Genomic DNA, 21,673 nt, shown 5'->3' with positions numbered 1-21,673 from the left:
CTCCAACTATTTGAGTCTCGCCTTCAAAAGAGAATCAATTGACTGCAATTATTCCTTGGCACACTGCAATTTAGAACGATGAAATGCAATTTGTTGATTTTTTTTCATTATAAGTTAAATATATTTATTACGCAACTCAAGAGATAAATGAATTTTTTCTCATGGGATACGAATGAGATTTGTTACTGTGTTGATGAACTTTTAGACTCATTCTTCGTTCAAATAGAGGCGAAGACTTTCATTTTTTAATAATGAAAAATAACGTTATTCTTCCTTCTTCCTCGAATTGTCGTTATGGTAAAAAATTGCACTTTCAAATGCAATCAATTACGTGAACTATGATTATGATTTCACGTATGAGAGGAATGCTGTTGGCGTATTACTCATGTAAGAGGCGTTGTAAAACCTGATCTACCGAGAAATTAGATAAATTTAAGACATTTAACATTGCCCAGGGGGGAGTAGATAAATTTATTTATAATAAAACATTGACTACTATAAAATTGAAATAAAATACATAAAGGTACTGATACAGCTCTGGGGCGATTGAATTTTATGATGCGAAGTGAATTTGTAAATAACATTTCATTATATTAGCGTCAAAATGAACCGGGAAATTGGAGAATGATTATACTTGGTACACTTACCCGTGAAGAATAAAACGAGTGAAAACCGTCTACATTAATCCAAGGGAACTTTGAATGTATGCGATTAAGTACTGGTGCTTTACTCGCATGGGAGGTCATAAATTATTTTCACGTGTATATGAAAGTCACTTGATTTCACCCGTCATACTTAGGTACCCATGCCTACTCAGTTGTCATTTCGATGGGGGGGAAAATTAACAGAAGTGTTATTTATTTATTAATTGTCGAAAAGAACCCGACAATAGGACAAATAGTGACATAATTAGATTAAATCAGGTGGGAAACATTCTCACTTTTTTAAAATATCTTGGAAACGAATTCAGGAAAATTGAGAAAACGTATTTATTTTAATTTTTCTTACTCGATAATTAGAAAAACATGTAGTAAAAATTATTTGGCACCCGCTGGTGATGAGAAAATACTACATTTCATAACGACGACAAAACAATTTGAAATCATGAAGATAATGAAGATTCGAACAATAAAGATATCTATTTTTTAGGCCAATGACGATAGCGATCGTATTCGTTTTGTCAAGGTCGTATAATCATAATAATTACACCATTAAGCACAACTTTAATATTTAGACCTGACCATAGATGATCCGAAAGTGCCTATCTTGGACAAATGCTTTCCTCAAAGACATTTTCTTCTGTCAATGCTATCGCTCCTCGGCTAAATAAATTTTTATCTCAGTCTAGTTTACACAACTTACAAAATCAACGTAAATATCTTATACTGATCAATCAACTAATTTTCCTTCGTCATTTTTCTTCATGTTGCAGCAGTGCGGTGGCCCAACCGACGGCGTAGTGGTGAGCAACGATCCCGTGGGTATGGACTGTATGCCCCTTCGGCCCGGACCCTTTCACTACTTGATAAGCGAGCAGGCAAAGTCCCTGGTAGCCCTCCAGGAGCTGCAGAATGAGGTCGGTGCACTACTCGAATTTCGGGACCTCGTTATCGAGACATTCCCAAACCTCAGGCACAAGATGGCAGTGTCGGCAACGGCCTCGGTTTCCGGCTCCGTGATGTCCTCCTCAAATCAATCCTCTCATATACCATTGCCATTATCATCGCCATCGTCTCGGAGAATTGGCGAATGGGAGCCGGGGAAGGTTAGGAGGAGGATAGCACCACGAGATGGTGATACATCGTCATCATCATTACCAAGAAGTCGTAGTAATTCGCACAGCGGTGGTAGTAAGAACAGTGGAACAGTTCAGGACTCGGGTTTCAGTACAGAAACATCGTCAAAGGATAGTGCATCAACGGCAATACCACGTCCAGCATCACCAAAGCCTGTTCTCGATGAAGCTGAGGATGAATTGTGGAATCTTTTGGATGTAATCCATAGAAAAGGAATAAGACTTCGAGAAGAGGTTGAATCACTTCAGGGACGACTTGAAAGTGTTGCACCCGATGAATTAGGTATTACCGATGATGTTTTGGAGGCTGTGAAAAAGGTGACTGATAACCCTGGTGAATTATCCAGAGACGATCTCTACGAGAATGATCACGAAGTGACACTTCTCAAACGAGAGAAGGAACAATTGCTCGATAAGGTTGCAGAATTGGAAGCCGAGACGATCTCCAGTAGGACAAGGGCACAAGAACTTCAACTAGAACTTGCTGCTCTATCAGCTATCAAGAGTGGACTTGAGGATAGACTCCGTGCTGGCCTCGAAGGGGACTCGGAGATCGTGGTGCCTTCGGTGCAGAGAAAACCTGTGGGTATTGTCTCATCTTCTCCACTCACTTCCCCCAAACATTCGGTTAATATTAGAAGTAAATCTTCGGCGTTTGCCTCGGTGGGCTCCAAGGCGCATAAGAATCGCTTCAGAACGAGGACCATTGAGAAGAATGTTCTTGCAAATGGGGCTGTTCTGCCGGGGGGTGAGGATGTCGATCCTGAGGCTGCTGCTCATGCCAGGAGAATCAGACTGGGTGCACTGGATTCGGTTCTCGTGTCTCCTACTAGGATAGCTCATATTAAGAACGTTGATTCCGGAAAAATCGCTGCGATTCTCAGGGAACGCTCGCCTCTGGAACTGCAGAGACATCTTATCACTACTACCGTCCATAATCAGGTACATGAGCAGGGTTTGACTTCGTTACTTCACTATAACTACAATTATGTTTCTTAGACCCATCAATTTCACTTCTAATTAAATCTGGAATTTTCAGTGCCTGCAAAACCGACTAGACGAAGTGAAGAAGAGTACAGAAACCCTATCAGATCGTCTGGACAAGGTTCGAGAGGAGAACGACGAATTGCGATACCAGGTATTTATTTCCTCGTCATATTACAAATTTATGAGCGTAAAATAACAGTCATTACTCGCCTACTTTTTTCCTCACCGCACTCACACACTTTACACATCTTTAATTCTCCCCCAGAGCCCTCTGAAAGTCTCCCCCTAACTCTCTATAATTTTTCCAGCTGGAGGAAAGAAACATCGAGTTGGAGGGTACCCGCGCTCGAGTCCGTGTTCTGGAGAAGCAGCAACAGCGTCCCTCCACGGAGCCACTGAACGATCCTGATTCCTCGGAAGTGGAACCCAGATGTGAGCCAAGCTGTCTAGAGCCAGGAAGCAGTACAGAATCGGCTCGAGATCACCATCAAATTGTGGAAGTGAAGCCCTCCCCCCGACGACGTCCACCAAGTAGAATTCCCCTACCGGGTACCAAGCCAACAGCACCAAGACCCCCCACAAAAAGTGACAGTCGTGAATCCCTAAAGACATCCCTGAAATCATTAACAAAACCTACGAGGGACTCTAGTCGTGAGAGTAATAATGACAGAACAAAATCATCATTGACGAAAAATCGTGACTCGAGTCGTGAATCACTGAGCAAAAGCCTCCCAAAGACTGGCAAGGATACGAGTAGAGAATCCCTGAGTAAATCATTACCCAGGAATAATTCAAGTCGTGATTCACTCAACAAATCATCACTATCACGTGCCAGAGATTCCTTAGAAACGAATAATCATCATTATCAAGGGCTTAATCACAATTATCAGGGAATTAATCATCAGGGAATGATTATGAAAAGTGGTACTGTACCGAGACGACCAGTTGCACCAGCAAGACGATCGCACAGTTTAGCAAGGGCCTCGGTTGATACTGACACTACCGGCAAGGTACGACCAGCTAAACAACACTTTTGGACTGCCTGGATGAAGTAAAACATTCATCGATCATTAATGATAGTATTGAGGGAAATCAAAGTACAGTTGTCGATAATGGGACTAGGGAATGAGGGATCGATGTACCAGAGTATGAAGGGACCTAGGGCCTGACTCTGGACTACGCTCTCCTGTGTTCAATGTTACTTTAACATGTGGAGATTAACATTTTTTTAAGAAGGCCATTCTACATCTAGACGGGTTTCTACTTGTTGATTTCTTTGGATTAATAACATTTATTGGAAGGGCTGGACTGAGGGGCAGCTAATTTTAATTATACCCTGGAGAGCTATTTCGATGTTGCTCTGTGTAGATGTTTTTGTAGAGGGATGTTTTTGAAGGGGAAGAGGAGGGTGGAGAAGGGGAACGGGGTCATGTAATTTCATGATGAGGATTCATTATAAATTTTTTTGGGACGTGCTTGGTAATTTTTGCAAAGTAAATTGGGTGGAAAAGAATTTTGCTTACGAACTTTGTTTATTTAGGTGGATGAGAAGATTTTCATGAAAGAATTGTCAGGAGACTTGTTAACATTTTTTTTTGTAGAATAAATCGAGATTTATGAGGGACGTTTGAACGAAAATTCGTTGTTATCTATTGAATTTAAAAATATTTGTCAAGAATTTGACGGAATTTTCGTAGGAAAATGATACATAGTGAAGTAGATGTAGCAAAAATTCGTGGAAAGACTCATCCTGAAATTATAATTAATTAATTCCCCTTCATCACTCCACTGCACTGCAAGTTCTTGGAGTATTTTCTGGATGAATTCACTCAAAAGAAGGTAATGAAATGGTTTTGCACAGCCATTTATTTTTATTGAGTGAAATTTTGAAGGGAATATCTCTAGAATGAATGACAACTAAAAACTCCATGGGTAAATCTTGCCTGGCTCCTTCAATTTAACGTAGCTACTCATTTTTCACATTAAAAAATTAATCCTACTCCCCAACAGTGACTTTGACAACGGAATTTAATCCAACTGACTCGTCAATTAGATTAAATTTTGAGAAATTACAATAATTTTGTATTTAACAAAAATTAAAAATACCGACTGACTACTCAACCACTAGCGAAATGTCTGAACTGGAGCGCAGGCGAGCGTGCGTTCGACTCCAACCCCGGCTGTTCAATCCGAAAATGGCCCCTTCTCGCGTCCGTCAGTCTATCGTAAGTTATGCTTCTTTTATTATCATTTGCTTTGACGCTTCATTTTTTAGTTTATTATAATGGAATGCAGTGAAGCTTCGCCTACGATAGGATTACTTCTAGTAGCATTCTCCAGTCTCCTGTAGTGAGGTAGTATCTCCTGTTGGTGAATTGATTTTTTTCTTTGTATTCAGCAGCAAAATGGTAAACAGTTTTAAGTCGATTTTGACTATTGGTTGCACTTCCATGAATGTGTCGGAATCCAAGGCTGGTAGCAAAATTGTTGTTGTAAATGGTTTTACCCTTTCGCTGCGGAATCGCAAGTAATGAAAATGTGAAGTGATCTATTTTTCTTTATAAGCAATCGGATTTTTTGAAGAATCAGTTTTTTTTCGATAAATTTAATTTGCTGAGATTCTTCTTGACACAAATTATTGAATCGATATTTTTTTTAATATGTCTACAGGATTTCCTGCATGTCTTATCAAAATATATGGGCGACAAAATCCATAAGTCGTTATAAATAAATAAACTACACTCGAAGATTTGAAAAATGCAAAGTTATTTCACAATTTCATTGCTCTTTGGGTTGGCACTTTCTTGGAATGAGTGCTTAAGAGAATGTTGAATGAATTCTGGGACGATAACTTCAAGTAGAAATGGACAAAATGTCATCAGACCGAAGATCCCATTAGTTTCCTAGATTATGAAACATTAGCTGATTTGGAAAATATTATTTCTTTGGTTTCTACACTTCGATCATTTCAAAGTGAAGTAGATTCTCAAATTAAGTAGGAAACATTTCCTGTAAATTTCAAGGGACTTTTTCGTAAATTACAGCAAATATTTTATTGTTTTTTCCTGTAAATTTATAGCTCCACAAATATCTACGTAATAACAAGTATAAAATCGTCAGTTTTATTTCCTTCATTACAGAATATTTTTTGTCGTCTGCATGATGTTTTGTTATAACTTACCACTTTGTCTTCTTTGTTTGTCCATCCTCGTTGACCACAGCACGAAATTGCTGGATATATCTGTCACTCTTCCCTTCCTAAAAATTCTTAACATCTCTGCCTCTGGTTTTTATTACCTTGCTGATTATTTTCGCTGAATTATGATTTGGTTTGCTGCATTTATCCCCCCAAGAATGCTTGACAATACGGACGTAGAAAAGTGAGATAATTACCGATTTTTTTTTGCACTTGAGGAACAAGAAAATTGAGCAATGTATAACTCTCTTAATCGACCACACGCTTACCTGCTTGGCCTGCGGTTCGTCGAGCAACTATGATTACAATTATTAGGACTTGTCTATATCTCAGACATTTTGCAGTTGAATGAACATATTTCCTCACCTATTCATTCGAATTTATTCTTCAAGATAATGCAATCTTAAATGAGAATGAAAAATGTTAATCAAAGGCGAAAACTCAGAAAATTAATCCACAAGTGTTTCGAGAATAAATAACATAAAATTGTAAATCGAATTCTTTTAAACTATTACAAAATAATGAACTCAATAAATTGCAGATAATTTTTTATTCATGACTGGAATGAAGATTAAATTGATAGCTAATAAGTACTTAAACAATGTGTGTAAAATTTTTCATTCTCGAGATATTCACTAAAGAATCCAAGATCGCTCACCCGATTCTGCAAAATTATTCTTGTAATAAATACATCTGTAATTCTCCATGTTCAAGACCTAAAAAAGCAAAACTAATGAGTATAGACAAAAGAAAAATTATGTGGTAAAACCATGAATTCTCGAGCGTTTCACATTGCGCAAGAAGGTTGAATGCATAAATTAAGCGATAAGAGCCATAAAAAATTGATAATTATGATGATAAATCACTGACACCTGTGTCGATTCATCAACGATGATTAATAGAGTGCAATAACTTTTCTAGGCCCTCACTGATCCCCCAACCTCCTGGTGTTCATCAACCAGTTTCCGTCACAGTGAGTCATCACTCTATCCAGACTCATTGAATCAGGATTCATCCCTCAACGATTCAACAAAAATCGAATTCATAATTGGCTCACCAACAAGGAGATTTCGTCCACCATCCGCCTGGCAAAATTCCTACTTTGATAGCATTGAATCATCAGCAATGGCAGCTGAGAGCCTTTCCACTGGTGAATTTCCACTGAGAGGCGGTGAGGCACTTGCCGAATGCGATTCGCTCGAGTGCCATCCAATTTTCAGCGAAGGATAAAACATCATACAGTGAACGAAATTATCTGCAATCAGCACTTCAACTCAAACACTTACAAAAACATTCTTTTCAACGAATTTGAGAGCTTCCAAGGACAGCCTTGAATTTACCAACGATAATTTCGACAATTAGGTTATTCGTGACAATTCTAATGATATTAACAAATTGACACGTGAGAACACTCAAAATTATCAACAAAAATCTATTTTCATTTGCATTTTTATGAGGTTGGAGTGGAAGAGGGAGGCAATTAATTAATGTAAACCGAAAGTCAAAATAATCGAAATCAATAGGTCCATAGGTTTTCCACGAAAAATTCTCACAAATAAATTAACTTTCCTCCTTCTACCACTTCAATCACAACTGAAATAATAAGACTCATTCAGGAATCAGTTTGCCGCGCAAACTTTGTATTCCTTGACCCCTAAATACCTCGAAATTACTGAAACTCGTTCAGTCTGAATCCACGTGCATTTTGTATCCTAGCTGATAAAAAAAAACACATAACATCATTTTCTATTTCAATCAGGCTGTGTCTGTCTGTGCTTAGTTAAATTTTTTATAATTCAATTAAATTATAAAGTCCTAAGTAAACGATACTTGTAATAACTTGTAAATAATTTTTTCTTTCAATCTAAATGTGCGTAGAAACTGGTGGAAAGCGCCGGGAATCGTTGATTTTTTTTTGTCAGGAGATAATGCAATTTATTGCATTCCAATGAGCATTTGTGATTTATTATCTCATTATTATTTATTATTAATATTTTGATGTAGATGCATTGTTAGGATTGTGACACTTGAGTACAATTGTTTGTTACAATGAGTGAATTATGAATTAATTATCGAGATTAATAGGGGGGAGTCTGGAGGGAATATTTAGAAATATATTTAGTCTTGTACATATCAGAGAAGCCGACAGAGTGAGAAGGAAAGGATAAATCAAGAACATCAAGTCCCAACCACTATCATTTTATGAACTATTTTTCATCTCTGGCAGATAGAAATTATTTTTATGTGTAGGATCATTCCAGGGTCTAAATGGAATGCTAAGAGGCTTCCTGCTTCAAGTATGAAAAGAAAATGATAAAAGTATAAAAATGAATGAGTGCATGTCACCTGAACGTCAGATTTGAAAAATAGCTGGAAATCCATACGCGATAGCAAATTGTTCATTGAAATCTTTTTTGTAGCTCTATTTTTTTCTCAAAGAATGTACTGAAAGATTTCCCCATCTTCATTAGATTTGAAAATATTTATCAAAGAATGAAAGATTCAATGAAAAGTTAAAAGTGTAAAATCTGACGATTTTTGAACTCAGCCGAATATCACAGAGGATTTACCTGTGATCTAGTTTATAATAAATTAAGACTGTGCATACAGTTTGATCAGATCTCACGATGACTCTCGACTTGAAGCTCATTCAGTATCTATTTAAAAAACAATATATAAACATCCCGAAAGACTTGTTAATTTTTTTCTTTTTAAAATGATGTAATCAAGATCAGTTATTGTCTAAATAGGGATTTAGAATATCAATTACAAAGACTCGTGTGAGATTTCTTCAAGCGTCGGTACGTGTACACATGGTCACTAACTTGTGATTAACATAGATAAGCTAATAGGACTGACAGGACATTACTTATTACGTTAGTGCCTGATGAATTTTTTTGTGAAGTGAAATTTTCCTGTAAAATTGAGTGGAATGAAATGAAAAAAAATGACAGATGATAATTGAGTGACTAGAGGGATTAATAATTAATTAGGAAATGCCTAAGGCAGTTAATTCATGATTATAATTTATGATTATGTAATTTTTCTTTATTTCTCTTCCACTCGGTTTTGTTTCGCTAGAGTTACACGTACTGATGACTCTAGCGTTTGCAAATGAAATTCTGTATTGAAGGGGGGAAGGGAGATGTGTCGAAAATTTATTAGCAATTTATTTAACAGATATCTTGACAGTTAGTAGGCGCAGAGGAAAAAACAAATTTTTGCAAGCCATAAAATCATGAAATATTGGCGAAGCATTGTGCGGTTTATTTTGAGACTAATTATTTTACAAATAAATTCGTTTCATCTCTCAATTTTCACCCCTTCAAAACCGAATTCAAAAAAGGTTTTGTTTGCGTTTAATGCCATCGTGTGATGGCTATTGCAACCGGAGTTATGGAAAATATGCTCAGATATTGTAACTACGACGTCTGTCACTGGAGACTATTATTTTTATACGAATATAATTGCAATGAAATGTCGAATGAAATTATCCAAAACTTTTTATGAGATTTATTTTGTTTGTCAACTGAAAATGTTCCCCTCTTTTTTATTTAATATTCTAGGATTTTGAAAAATGCACTCCAGGGATGTGTTAATGAGTGTACGATGAGAGAACAATGTTAAGATAATAACGTTAAATTTCATTGAAATTTAAAATGAAGGATTACTAGGTAACAGTTGTGGATAGTTAACGAATGAATTGTGAGAGTTTTATTTATAAAACTATGATAATCCGTGTACATAAATTATGGAAATACAGAGGAGTACGTGTAAAATGTGCGATAACGTGATAAGTATATTAATAAAATGAATAAAAGTGAATAAAAATGAATAAAAATGAAATTACGTAAATCAAGTGAAGAAAAAATTATGTTTTTGGCATTTATTATTGCTATTTGTCTTCTCATGCAAATTGTTTGTATTTTACACTGTGGTATTATTCTCGTTGCGACTCGAACTGTCTCAGGATCTTTCTTGGAAGTGTCCTCAAACTGCACCAAGGACTCGTTTTATTTAGAGAGGGAGGAATATAAAAAACAATTGTGTGGGATGCTACGAGAATGATGATGACGAAGGTAACATCAGGTGTTCTATTTATCATTTTTTTTATTGCTCCAAACGTATAATCAGTCATTGACGGAATTTCCGCGTTGTTCCGATATCGTGTGGTGTTTGTGGTCACACGTGCACTGATAATAATTAAAACAGGATTTTATATATTTTAGTCTGAATTCATAGTCATATTGGACATTTAGAAGCTGAGAATTTTTATGGGTCCTTTCATTGGAGGCAACATATCGCTTCGAGGAACTTTTTGTTGATCGTTTTGGAATGACAGCACTTCTATTTTCGCCTTTCGTGGAGGACCAAGAGGTACGTCGATAACAGAAGGTTGGAACGTAAAATGAAATTCATATCAATCGAAAAATCCATCATCAAAATATGTCCGAATACAGAAATAAAGAAATAATATCGATTGTAATCTCTTATGCCTGAGAGATAAACAGCCTGAATCGCAGAAGGCGACCAACATCATACGATAGAAATGTCTGAGTAATTCAATTAAAATGATTCAATGACGTAGACGCCAGGAAAAAATTCAATGATTTTACATGAAAGGGGATAAGAATTTTCAGATACTCATCGACAAGTGAATAGGATCCGTTAGGGCCGCACCAAGCATTTCGATTAATTTTTTTCACGTAGAAGATCACTCTTTTGGCAATCGTCCACCGTAAAAACTCAAGAATTTCTCGATCGTTATCGGCCAGAATCTAATCAGCACTAAATCACGTGGAGCGTTTTGGTGAACGTCACCAGCCGCGATGTCAAGCAAATTTCGTTTAAACAAGAAAATGATCCAAACTCTCATGTAAAGGCTTATCGAAAATCAGCATTGTCTGACTTTTTTTCTGTATCTACTAGTTTCGGGGATATTTTTAAAATATTTTCCTTGAGACACTACCGAGGCTGACTATGAATGGGAAACCCACTCCGCAATTATTTCCATAATCATTGAATTCTTAGAAAAAATTCAAAAGACGATTATTCGTTATGCATAAAATTGCATATGAAAAAAAAACGTAGGAGTTACAGAAATATTCGAGAAATAGTTTCTGCGAATAGCGAATGAATCTAGACATGTCAGAAGTTTATTTTCTGAGCACTCCAACTCGTTATCGTTTTACTTATTTTCACAGTAAGTGATATTTTTCTAGTGTAATAAATTAAAAAAATCATTTTCTCAAGACGTCTGACTTTTTCAAGACAATTTTTTATGGAAATAAAATTAATACAATTAAATTAATCCTTCAAACAGTCTCCAAACGTCATTATCGACTATTACCGATTAGTTCAGACTTAAACGAGCTAAACTGAAGGAGGTCACAAGCAATTTAATGCGATGAAAAGCATAATCACGATTTACAATAAAAATCCATCGACAAACCAATCGAAATCACTCAATGACGCATAAACGAGAGTTGCAATCGCGTGGAAAGAATCCAGTGAATTTGTCCTTGCGGAGGAAGAGATATTCTGCCAATATTGACTTTCTCAATTCCTGTGAAAAAAAGGAACAAATTACAAGCCAGAAATGAGTGGAATTTTTTCTACCTTTTCCTCTCGTTTTCCCCTAACTCGAAACGATTCATTTGAACGTCAAGAGTTAATTGACTTCCCGGGGACCTTCCCCGGGTCATCAGCACTGCATCACTCGTTTTATCATGTCATTTGTGTTGTCACTCGTATCTCATGAGAATTCAAATAAATAAACAAGTAACTTTCTGGTACGACCGTGGCCACTTATACGTGTCATATCGATCAAGGCGCCTCGGTAAGTTTGAGGTCAAGTACGATTTCGTAATTTTATTTCACTCCGACACACATGCATTATACCATATTCAGTTTCCTAGCGTCTCCAGGTTTCATTGGCACTTCGTGTCCAGAATTAAATACCAAAACCGCAACCTATTTTTTTTTCCGCATTGCCAACGTCATTAAGGGGATTTGCCACGAGGAAATATGGTTTTTACGATCGCAATCAGAGCTGTTGATGGTGAATAATTCATGGGCTTGAGGACTGGAATGTGCCGACAGTTGGATGAGTTAGAATATTTCAGGGATATTTTCAGGAATTTCTCTGGACGTTGTCTGTTGTCAGGGAAATGTCGATAGAACTTCTTGAAAAATTAATTTTCCCGCAATAGAATTTCATAAATCCTTGGGGTAAAATTCTAGTGGAGATATTTACGTCTTTTCTGATCGACAATGAAAATTGCGTATGGAATTTATAAACAACGGATATATGAGATTTTTAAACTGATAGGCGGGAAACCTTGATGAGGGATTTGCAGGAAACATTGTTACGTTATCTAGTGGATTATAAGATATTCTCACAATGTTTGTTAACATCATCAGCATGAAAATAATTGATAAATTCAGTTCCAGTCATGTGCGCTTTTTTAAACAACTTTGTGGATAATTTTTAAGGGCTCAGACTTAGTCCAAAAATTGTTGAGTCGATGCACTTTCGCTCAGAAATGACCGAAAATAAATTCAAATAAATTATTAAGGCAATTGTTTTCACGAGAGCATTCCATAATGGCGCCAGCTGACGATAAATAATCCGTCACAGAGAAAAAAATCCACAAAAGTCACTTGATAATTAATACCATTTTTGTCTCGAGGTGAAATAACAATATCACCGGAGACTAAAAGGAGATAAATTACGCATTGAGCGAGGTAGGCTCTCAATTACACAAAACGGATATTGGATGAGGCTAGAAAGTGACTATCAGTGACATTAAAAAAGCGTCAAGCAGAATTAATTGTCCTCTGAAACATCCAACGGAATTTACATCACAAGATCTTGATAAAGAGGTTCATGTTCCCAGGATACTCGACACCAATAGCAGAATGTAATTACTCTGCTCGCAAAATATTATGCACTCGGTGACTTAGACGTGAGGGTTGTCAACGAGACCACCATGACTTCGGAGCTTCCATCTTCCTTGGAGTGAGAATTTATTTTTAATTACGAAAAATTCCTCAGTCCAATGCATTTTTCAATTGGGAACTCCACCGACGTTTTTTAAATCGATTTTACAATTCTACTGATTATTTAAATTATCATGACGTTTACGAAAAAAATTTGCAAGAAATGATGTGGGAAATCCTTGAAAAATTTTTATAGAAATCAAAGAAAATTTTCTGCAGATATTTATTTTATGAAAAATGACTCTTGAGAATATTTTCTTGTGATTGAAATGTGCTCGTATACTTATCGTTTGTTCCATCCTTATCAAGGAAATCAAGGAAATTAAACGATTAAAGCGCTTCATTAATTACTCCCCTGGAGACAAATATCATACATTCATGCATTTGCAAGAAAATAAAAAATTGCGATACGTTATGTCTTTCTTCTGATAATATTCTCTTGATTTCATCTTCGTCATTAGCAATCCATCTTCGATTTCCAAGAGATATTTTTTTGATAAGAACTTTTTTCCTATTCATAAATACCTCATAAACATTTCCTGGCTGCTGATATTATTCAGTTGACTAATAACAAATCTGACAATAATAGAAAATATAAAATGATCCTCCTCGTAATATTCAAAATGATCTCTCCATTTCCTCTTCAAGTCCTCAAAACTCCCTCACAGACTTCTTTAACCTCTAGCATTGCCTACCTTTCAAAAAGTCTTAATTTTTTTCCTAATTACCAGAGCAATTGACTTCAATCATCGACAAATCGTACAGTTATCTAAAATTTATTTAATAAAAAACCAAGTAAAATTCCTATCGATTCAAATCAGCAATATCACACGCATTAAAAATTACTTACTTAATTACCTACCTCAATAAAAATTAATATCATTCGATTCGATTTCCTTTTAATGATTAATCAAAATTCTCACGAAAAATATTCTTCAATTTCTCTAAAAATTACTCGTTACCAAATCATTAGATTTCTCATTCCCATATTTTCCCAATCTCTAGCACAATTAATCACGATAATGACGAAGCAGATGCCTCATTAGGGGATGAGTCCCGCGAAATTCCGAAGGCTGACACCGAGGCCGCTAATTACGATCCATGGGCAACACGATCATCGACTCAACGAAATTCGTACGAGAAAAAACTAACAATTGATTCTCAATTCACTCAATTCACTGCAATAGTCCAAGTAAACTCCCCCATTTGTCTCCATGTCCTTGAAAATCGGCGGATTGCGTTGAAAAGCAGCTAAATTGGGGTGACAATAAGTAAGAGGTGAATTATTCGATATATTCATTCGATTGCAGTGACACCGCAGTGTTTATGCACCTGCTGAAGGCCTCGATCGGTAGCGGCATACTTTTTCTCCCACATGCATTCAGAAAAGCTGGATACGCTACCGCCCTTATATGCGCATTTATCACAGGCCTGATAAGCTGCCACACCGCTGTAATCACAGTGAGCGACCAATCCTCCCCCGATTCCATTATCAAACCCAATTATTCCCTCCTCCATTTCACTCTCACTTCATCAATAATCTCAAGGATGTCGGCGTCGCGGAACACCGTTTAATCGCAATCTGCGGGTTTTATTTAATTGAGTCACGAGATTTTTCGTCATTGGGGGGAATAAAAAGGAGCTGAAGAAAGGACCCGCAACATTGGAAATCTACTCGGAGAAAGAACATTTATAGCCTTCAGTGAATATGGTTTTTCATCACAAAATCAATTTCATAATCCAATTTTTTATAAACGAAGTAATCGGTCTGAGAAGGTCTTCACAATTACATTAAAGAAGACGAAAAAAGGGAGGAACTGAAAAATTTGCGTCAAGAAATTTTCCCCCCACAACGAAGACGTGGATTATTAAACCGCCAAAATAAACTCCTCAATTAAGTCCCCGAATTTCTAGAAAATCCTAGAAATATTTTCCCTTAAATAAATCCCAGTCACATCCGACAAACCCTCCCCATTAAAAACCACCCGAGTTGACTTATTTTCTCTGGAAATCGGTCTGACCAAAAACGACTATACTCCTTCCCACAATCACAACAATTGAAAACCATCAGATAATTCAATTAATTACTCCCCCCTCCCGCCCCAAAATCCCAAAAACTTGTCAATCCCCATCAAACAAGAAGGCAAAGTCATTTATTTATTTTAAAAAATCTATTTATTTATTTATTCATTATTTTCCGCGATGCCCTTTCCCGAGACATTCCTCACAACCTTCGAAGCCATTTCCCCCGTCTCCCGCCGTAATGTAGCAACAAAACTAATTGTATTCATATTCTCGTATGCACAATGCTCCCCGTCTACAAAATATCAAGGTAATGTCACGTGAGTCGTTGCATGAGACTCGATTTTATTGTGTATTTCAATCTCGTATGATTTTACGCAACGCCATCCTTTCTTTCTCCACCTCCCTCCCCCCCCCCTCCTCCTCCACTATTCGCCGTCTCCTTTTTATCACCAACTGCTCGTAATCAGTTGTCTCCCTTTCTTTCCCATTCTCCGTATCGTTAACTCGTTTGTCCGCAGGTGCAGTGCACTCAGAACCTATGCACAAGATCACGAAAATCATCGCTGAGTTTCGCCGAAACGGCTCGTGTGTCATTCGAACACGGACCCAACTGCATTCGAAAGTACTCGACGGCATTCGGTGTATTTGTTAATGTACTCGTCTGCTTTGTCCAATACCAGACGAGTGTTGTATACACTCTGTACATTGCCACCTCGAGTCAACAGGTGCGTGGGGTAATCACTTGGGGCATTGGAAAATGACCGGATTACGTCAGGTGCGGGACTTGGGGTCCCAGGAGAGGCAGCGGTCAGCTTTTTTTATTTTATAGTCAGTATATAGATCATTTTTGGTTGCTCAACAATTTTGAATTGCGTAGGGAGTTACTTGGAGATTTATTAAATTATAAAAAATTAGATGAGTTATACAATTTCATTATTTTTAGATTTTTTATTGAAAGATATGAGTAAATATATGATGTGCAATATGTATGATATGTAATATTGAGAGACGTCGGAGTACATCGGTATTTTATGTGTTTTTTTTAATATTTTTATAATTCAAGTTTCTGCAAAGTGAGAGAGAAGAAATTCTCTGCAGTTTTGAGATGAGATTTTTATGAGAATAATTTATTATCATGTACTAATTAGATACTATAAATCTACCGATTTCCGGCTGTATCATTCATATTCAACAATGGGATGGGATAATGAGCAATTTTGAATGGTGTGAGGTACGAAAAAAATTTCCCGTTTTTATGCGACTCGAGTTGAAAATAATTACATAATCAATTGGAGTACTTAATCTCTCGATTGCATTCCACAATTCAGTACAAAATCATGGAAATCAGCAGTTGAGAGAACCTATCACGAGTCATGATCAGTATTCTTAAGTATACTTATATCCCGGAAAAACAGCAAATCACCTCCCACCGTCATTAAATTCTGAATTATTCATAATGATCTCAATATTCCGAGTGAGGTAGATAGATTTTTTCTTGTAATTCATCGCCACTCCCGCTAAATTTCCTCTCACAAATTGATCCTCTGAATGTCACACCGGTGATTCACTCCGACAACGGAAGAATTATGTCGAAAATGTTAAATTATTCTTATGCTTCTCTCTCCCAAATCATCATTTACTAATTCCAGTCCGTTTACATCACCACAGAAAAATATAGCGTTTACAAAAACAGTATTTACCCAGTATTTCAACCGTGAATTGCGATAAGGAAATACACGATTTAGGAATTCATTGAAGGTGACATCAATGTTGTCTGTTTGAATAAACATTTCTGAGTTTAACAAATTCTAAACAGATAAGCAACAAATTTTATTGCGGTAGTAAAAATGTTTACATCACTTCACCTGACATTTTGGTAATTTTTTTCATTGTAATTTCGGATTTTTTTAATTAGTAATTTATTTAATGGGAAATTTCCGATGTTGAGGACGACAATGAACATATATGTGCCCTATAACATATTTGTTCTCAGAGTTGATTATTATTTTTTTAAACTGTTGAATAGACTCGTAACGAGAATATGTCTCAACAAAAATTCGAACGAACCGCCTCAACTTTTTAATTAATTTTTATTGACCGCCGCCTTTTTATAAAATCATCGACAAGGGCGCATGCCTCAATATAAGACAAAAAACAAGTCATTTCCTGTGCCCCGGCTCCATTGTACGCGATAGATCGCCGGAAATTAGATGCACGTGCCGAAGTAATTGTCATCCTAATCAATTCTCCCATTTGCAGATTATCGAATACTTCACAGGAATAAATTTGGACCTTAGGCTGTACATCGCTCTGATATTTCCGATATTATGTGCTCTCGCAATGATTCCAAACTTCAAATATTTAGTCCCGGTTTCCGTGATCGGGACTGTGCTGATGTCCTTGGGGATAATCGGATCATTGATGTACTTTATCAAAGATTTTCCCGACGTCAGGAGACTCGAGCCTTTCACCGACTCCAAGGAAATCCCAATGTTTTCCAGCATTTTTCTATTCGCCATTTACAATATGTCGATTATTCTACCCCTGGAGAACACCATGAAGAATCCCAGGAGGATGGTCAACATACTGACCACTAGTATGATAATAAATATCTTCATTTACGCTGTCTTCGGGTTTCTTGGGTACAACAAATACGAAAACTCGTGTGACACTGTCATCAAGAATTTACCTGTCGAGGAACGGTATGTAGCTTAATATGTAATAACATCAAATTTTATTTCAAATTATTTCAATTTTTAAAAATTATTTTAGCAGACGATCATTCTGACACAAACAAAACTCGTTATTTTTCTCTTATAAAAATAATTATCGCAGTCGTAAAAATATTTTTTATTGGACGAATAGTAATTAATTTTGGTAACAGGTATTTTTAATTTAACAATATTTCACTGAATTTTGTAAATGATTTTTAACGAAATTTGTCGCCCACCCAGTGAGTGGTGGGATATTTCGGAAATAATGGAGACGTAATTTTTGTAATTATCAGATTTTACTGCACCACTTTGTGGCAGATTTGAGTATCTAATCCGCGGTGTTGAGTTCTCTGGCGATAATACGTCCGAGCAATCGCTTGGAATTTGCTGAGCGTGAATTTTTTATTCGATCCATTCACTGATTGCCGGGGTACGGGCGATAGAATCAGTGATTTTGTGGCCCGAAGGATCGAGTAGTGGAGTGTTGGAGTAGATAATTGCCAGTCATTTCAATTATTTAGAAGCTATCGCTGGAGGGAGAAGGTTTATCGAACTCTATCGAAATACTTTCCACGAGTGTAATGAATATCATGTTCTACAAACGTGACATTCACTGCGAAATTGATAGCTTCACGTGTACTCAAGATTCTGTTGAATATTTTTTCAGCTAAAAAATTCACTGTGTTTTTTCGCACAATTTTTATTATTCTCTCATTGGAAAAATTCGAGCAAAAAATATAGGAAATTCAGGTCCAGCAATTTCCATAACAATGAATTAAATGTGTGGAAATAAATATCAGACCTATTAATTTTTTTACATAAATTTACTATTGATTATTTTTATTTCTTCTTAGAAAAATCGAGGAGTAGAATGGCTCGAGTAGATAATTACCAACGATTCCTGTTATTTAGAAGTTATCGTCGGAAGGAGACGGATAAACCTTTTCGCATTGAAATCAAATTATTGCTAAATCAAAATATTCGACATTTTTTTTTATTACTCCCGCACCCCAATTCCCCATTATCCGCATTAAAAAAATCCCAGAAAAAAATGTAGGAAATTTTCTACAGAATTTCCATTTTCATTCAAGTAAACAAAAATCCCTGAAGAATGAACTCCATAAAAAAATCCGAATTATCATTCTTTCACGAAAAAATTCATCAGTGACAAACGATGTAGTTAAAAAACTAATTTCGAGAATAAAGAAAAACCTCTCACTTATCTCTCCGTCCCCAGGACCACCAACCACAGTCTTCCGATGATAAAAAACTCCAAAAAATCCCTCACTTGTCTCCCCGTCCCCAGGACCAACCACAGTCATCCGATAATAAAAAACTCCAAAAAATCCCTCTGTTGTCTCACAATCCTCACTTTTAACCCAGCGCAAATCGCCGAATCAATCTACTCCGGGAAATCATCGGAGCCCTGGGATAATTTTCCGTCTTTCCGGGTCATTATTTCGCGTAATTTACCAATAACATAAACTCCACTTAAAAAATCCTGTTCATCATTTTTTTACAAAAAAATAAGTCAGTGACAAACGTCACACTTATAAAAATTAATTCTCGGTGAAACAAAACCCCCGAAGTATCTCCACTCCCCCAATCCCACCAGACCACAGTCCTCCCATAATAAAAAAAACCACCCAGTAATATCCCTTTCTTGTCTCACAATCCTCACCTTTTAGTGGAGCGCAAATCGTTAAAATCATGGTAACACTGTCGGTGGTATGTACATACGGCCTTCAATATTATGTACCAGTTACCATTCTCTGGCCGATAATTGCGAGAAAAATCGGAAGAAATCATCGAAGCCATGAGATCATATTCCGTCTTCTCGGCGTTACTCTATCATGTAATGTAACAATAAAACAATAATAATCGACATTGAAAACATCTGCACCAATTATGCTAATATCATCCGTGATATATTAACCTCACAATAAAGTTTAATTTATGATTTATAATTGCAGCCCTTCTGGCAGTTGCTGTGCCACAAATGACGCCATTACTCGGTTTATTTACAGCGTTAAGTATAACAACCGTTATGCTACTGATACCGGTGGCAATCGAAGCATCAACAATGTGGAATTACACCGACAATCGAAAGTCCTTCTGCTGTCTACTCATCAAAGACATAATAATTTTCATCGTCTGGTTGTTAATGCTCGTGAGTACACAATCACCCACCTGTGTTCCTTTATTTTCACACTGATAAATTTTTTTTTTCATAATAATTTTGTATTATTCATCGCAATCAATGTGCGTCAGAGCGGAACGGTGTATTCATCACTAATTTCTCTCTATTTATTTGTCATTGAATATTTCATTTTCACATTTTTTCCCCAGTGGGGTAATTAATTAATGTGGAAATGTTTATTCTGAATCAGGTGATGAGTTATCCGATGATTAACGCACTGATTCATGGGTTTTAGGTATTTGGAGTGTCACAGAATCTCGAAGAAATTATTCAAACATATGGAGTTGATGATGAAAATCTGTTCTTTTGTTGGGATGTTTAATTAATATTCGTGGGGGATTGAACAAAATAATTTTGATAAATTATGTACCGATTTCTCATGTATCATTGAATAATTTAAAAATGGGGTAGTAATTTTGTGGGTGTGTTTGACGATCCTTCGAAGGAAACAGTAAAACATTTTTAAAGGTTGATTTATTACTCCGGAGGACAATTCGCCGTCGATAATGGGAAACCTTGACTATAATTGAAGAATAATTAATTATCTCGGTTTATTATCACCATCTTTACGATGACATTTGTGATGACTTGATAATGATGTCGAACGTGATATGACGATAGGTTTAAATGGAGTGGTTTCAGGGAGAGATCTTGACCTCCCATCGTTAAAATCACTTCAGTTTTCATCAGTTGTATTATTAGTATTAATAAACTGATGTAATTTAATGTCACTCCATCATTAATTACTATTTTTAGGCGTGAGACATTGGGCATAATTAAGTGTACGGGGTCATTAACCTTATTATCATTATTTCTACATCGCAGTGATAATGATAAAGGATAGGGCAACTTAATCAATCACGCGATATCGCCGATTCCTTGGTGTAGTGCGTAATATATTCAAGGTCTTTTCTAAGAGAAAAGTGTCTACACAGTTTGGAATTTTCGATTCATTTTTTTAAATGAAAATTTCGGAATTTTTATTTAAAAAATTTTTATTCAAAAAATAATTAAGGAAACTCTGACTCGTTTGGTGATAATTATGAAAAAATTGTCTGTGAATGTAGAACATATATAGGACTATGTAGTGCATAGAAAAGAAATAATTAAACAAAAAATGTATTTTCTAACAACATGCACTAAGAAAAAATGTTAATCGTCCGAGAACTGGTGCGGGAATCACTTTGCAGGTAGAAATACGAAAAACCTCTTTTCGTTGATGAATGAGGTAAAATCTTTTGGGGTCACGATTTTCCCACTTTTCAACGTATCCCGTCGTATATCAAAAGTCGCTCAATGAGGTCCCCACTTCTACCGAAGCCTTTCAAATGTCACCGGGCCCCCCGCAAGAGGTAACGGTCCCCCTCGCATGCCATGAACCGTACCATCGCCCTCGTGCCCACAATTATTCATTTTTGGAAATCTAAGACCTCAGGCAATGGCCAATATGGTAATGCAGTGATTAGTTTTTAGTTTTCAAAAATTAATAACGTGTCTGCACATGCCAGTACCGTTACTACTTAATTGGATGACAGTAAATCATGCATTTGAGTCTGATAATTGAAATATTGTCATTAAACGAAAATCTGAACATTGAAAATTTATGTGAGAATTTAAATCACCTCAAATCCCATTTTTTCAAAAAATTCCCCCCAGACTGACCCCCAAACTTCCAGCTCAGCAGGCGCAGACATTCCGTCGTGATATCCCCACCTCTGCCAATGATTTCATCAAGACTATACTCCCAACCAGAT

The 21,673-nt window shown here is 36.5% G+C and overlaps 2 protein-coding genes and 1 long non-coding RNA gene across 7 annotated transcripts in view; 2 read left to right on the top strand and 1 right to left on the bottom strand.

The window, feature by feature from the left end:
* Jvl (javelin-like) overlaps positions 1-9,483 on the top strand; it is a 62,788-nt gene extending 53,305 nt beyond the window's left edge. For 3 of the 5 annotated variants that reach the window (XM_064119163.1, XM_064119165.1, XM_064119164.1), the window contains 4 exons: positions 1,433-2,737; positions 2,835-2,933; positions 3,091-3,792; positions 6,900-9,483. In XM_064119163.1, the coding sequence (XP_063975233.1) occupies positions 1,433-2,737; positions 2,835-2,933; positions 3,091-3,792; positions 6,900-7,208 (2,415 nt within the window). In that variant the 3' untranslated portion in view covers positions 7,209-9,483. Of the gene's footprint in view, positions 1-1,432; positions 2,738-2,834; positions 2,934-3,090; positions 5,008-6,899 lie in introns of all 5 variants that reach the window. The other 2 variants (XR_010298785.1, XR_010298784.1) reach the window with 2 other exon arrangements.
* LOC135161529 (uncharacterized) lies at positions 2,089-6,906 on the bottom strand. The gene is made up of 2 exons (XR_010298793.1): positions 6,637-6,906; positions 2,089-6,380 (listed from the first exon to the last, which is right to left on the bottom strand). It is a non-coding gene; the product is annotated as an uncharacterized LOC135161529 (long non-coding RNA).
* A 3,130-nt stretch (positions 9,484-12,613) lies between the features above and the next one.
* On the top strand, positions 12,614-21,532 carry LOC135161521 (proton-coupled amino acid transporter-like protein pathetic). The gene is made up of 8 exons (XM_064119189.1): positions 12,614-12,999; positions 13,986-14,114; positions 14,291-14,441; positions 15,524-15,730; positions 17,265-17,707; positions 19,408-19,574; positions 19,693-19,889; positions 20,155-21,532. The coding sequence occupies exons 1-8, from the start codon at positions 12,971-12,973 to the stop codon at positions 20,239-20,241; spliced, it is 1,410 nt and encodes a 469-aa protein (XP_063975259.1). The 5' UTR covers positions 12,614-12,970; the 3' UTR covers positions 20,242-21,532.
* The last annotated feature ends 141 nt before the right edge of the window (positions 21,533-21,673 follow it).

This window comes from Diachasmimorpha longicaudata, chromosome 4 (assembly GCF_034640455.1).
Source record: "Diachasmimorpha longicaudata isolate KC_UGA_2023 chromosome 4, iyDiaLong2, whole genome shotgun sequence".
NCBI lineage: Eukaryota > Metazoa > Arthropoda > Insecta > Hymenoptera > Braconidae > Diachasmimorpha > Diachasmimorpha longicaudata.
Note: the sequence above shows the minus strand (reverse complement) of the source record. Positions and strands in the feature narration are given on the sequence as shown.

Excerpts from the sequence above, each read along its gene's own strand:
- LOC135161521 (XM_064119189.1), top strand. The coding sequence starts at position 12,971 with ATGACTTCGGAGCTTCCATCTTCCTTGGA. Across the intron at positions 14,442-15,523 it reads GCCACACCGCTGTAATCACA|GTGCAGTGCACTCAGAACCT; the intron begins GTGAGCGACCAA and ends GTTTGTCCGCAG. Across the intron at positions 17,708-19,407 it reads AATTTACCTGTCGAGGAACG|TGGAGCGCAAATCGTTAAAA; the intron begins GTATGTAGCTTA and ends CTCACCTTTTAG.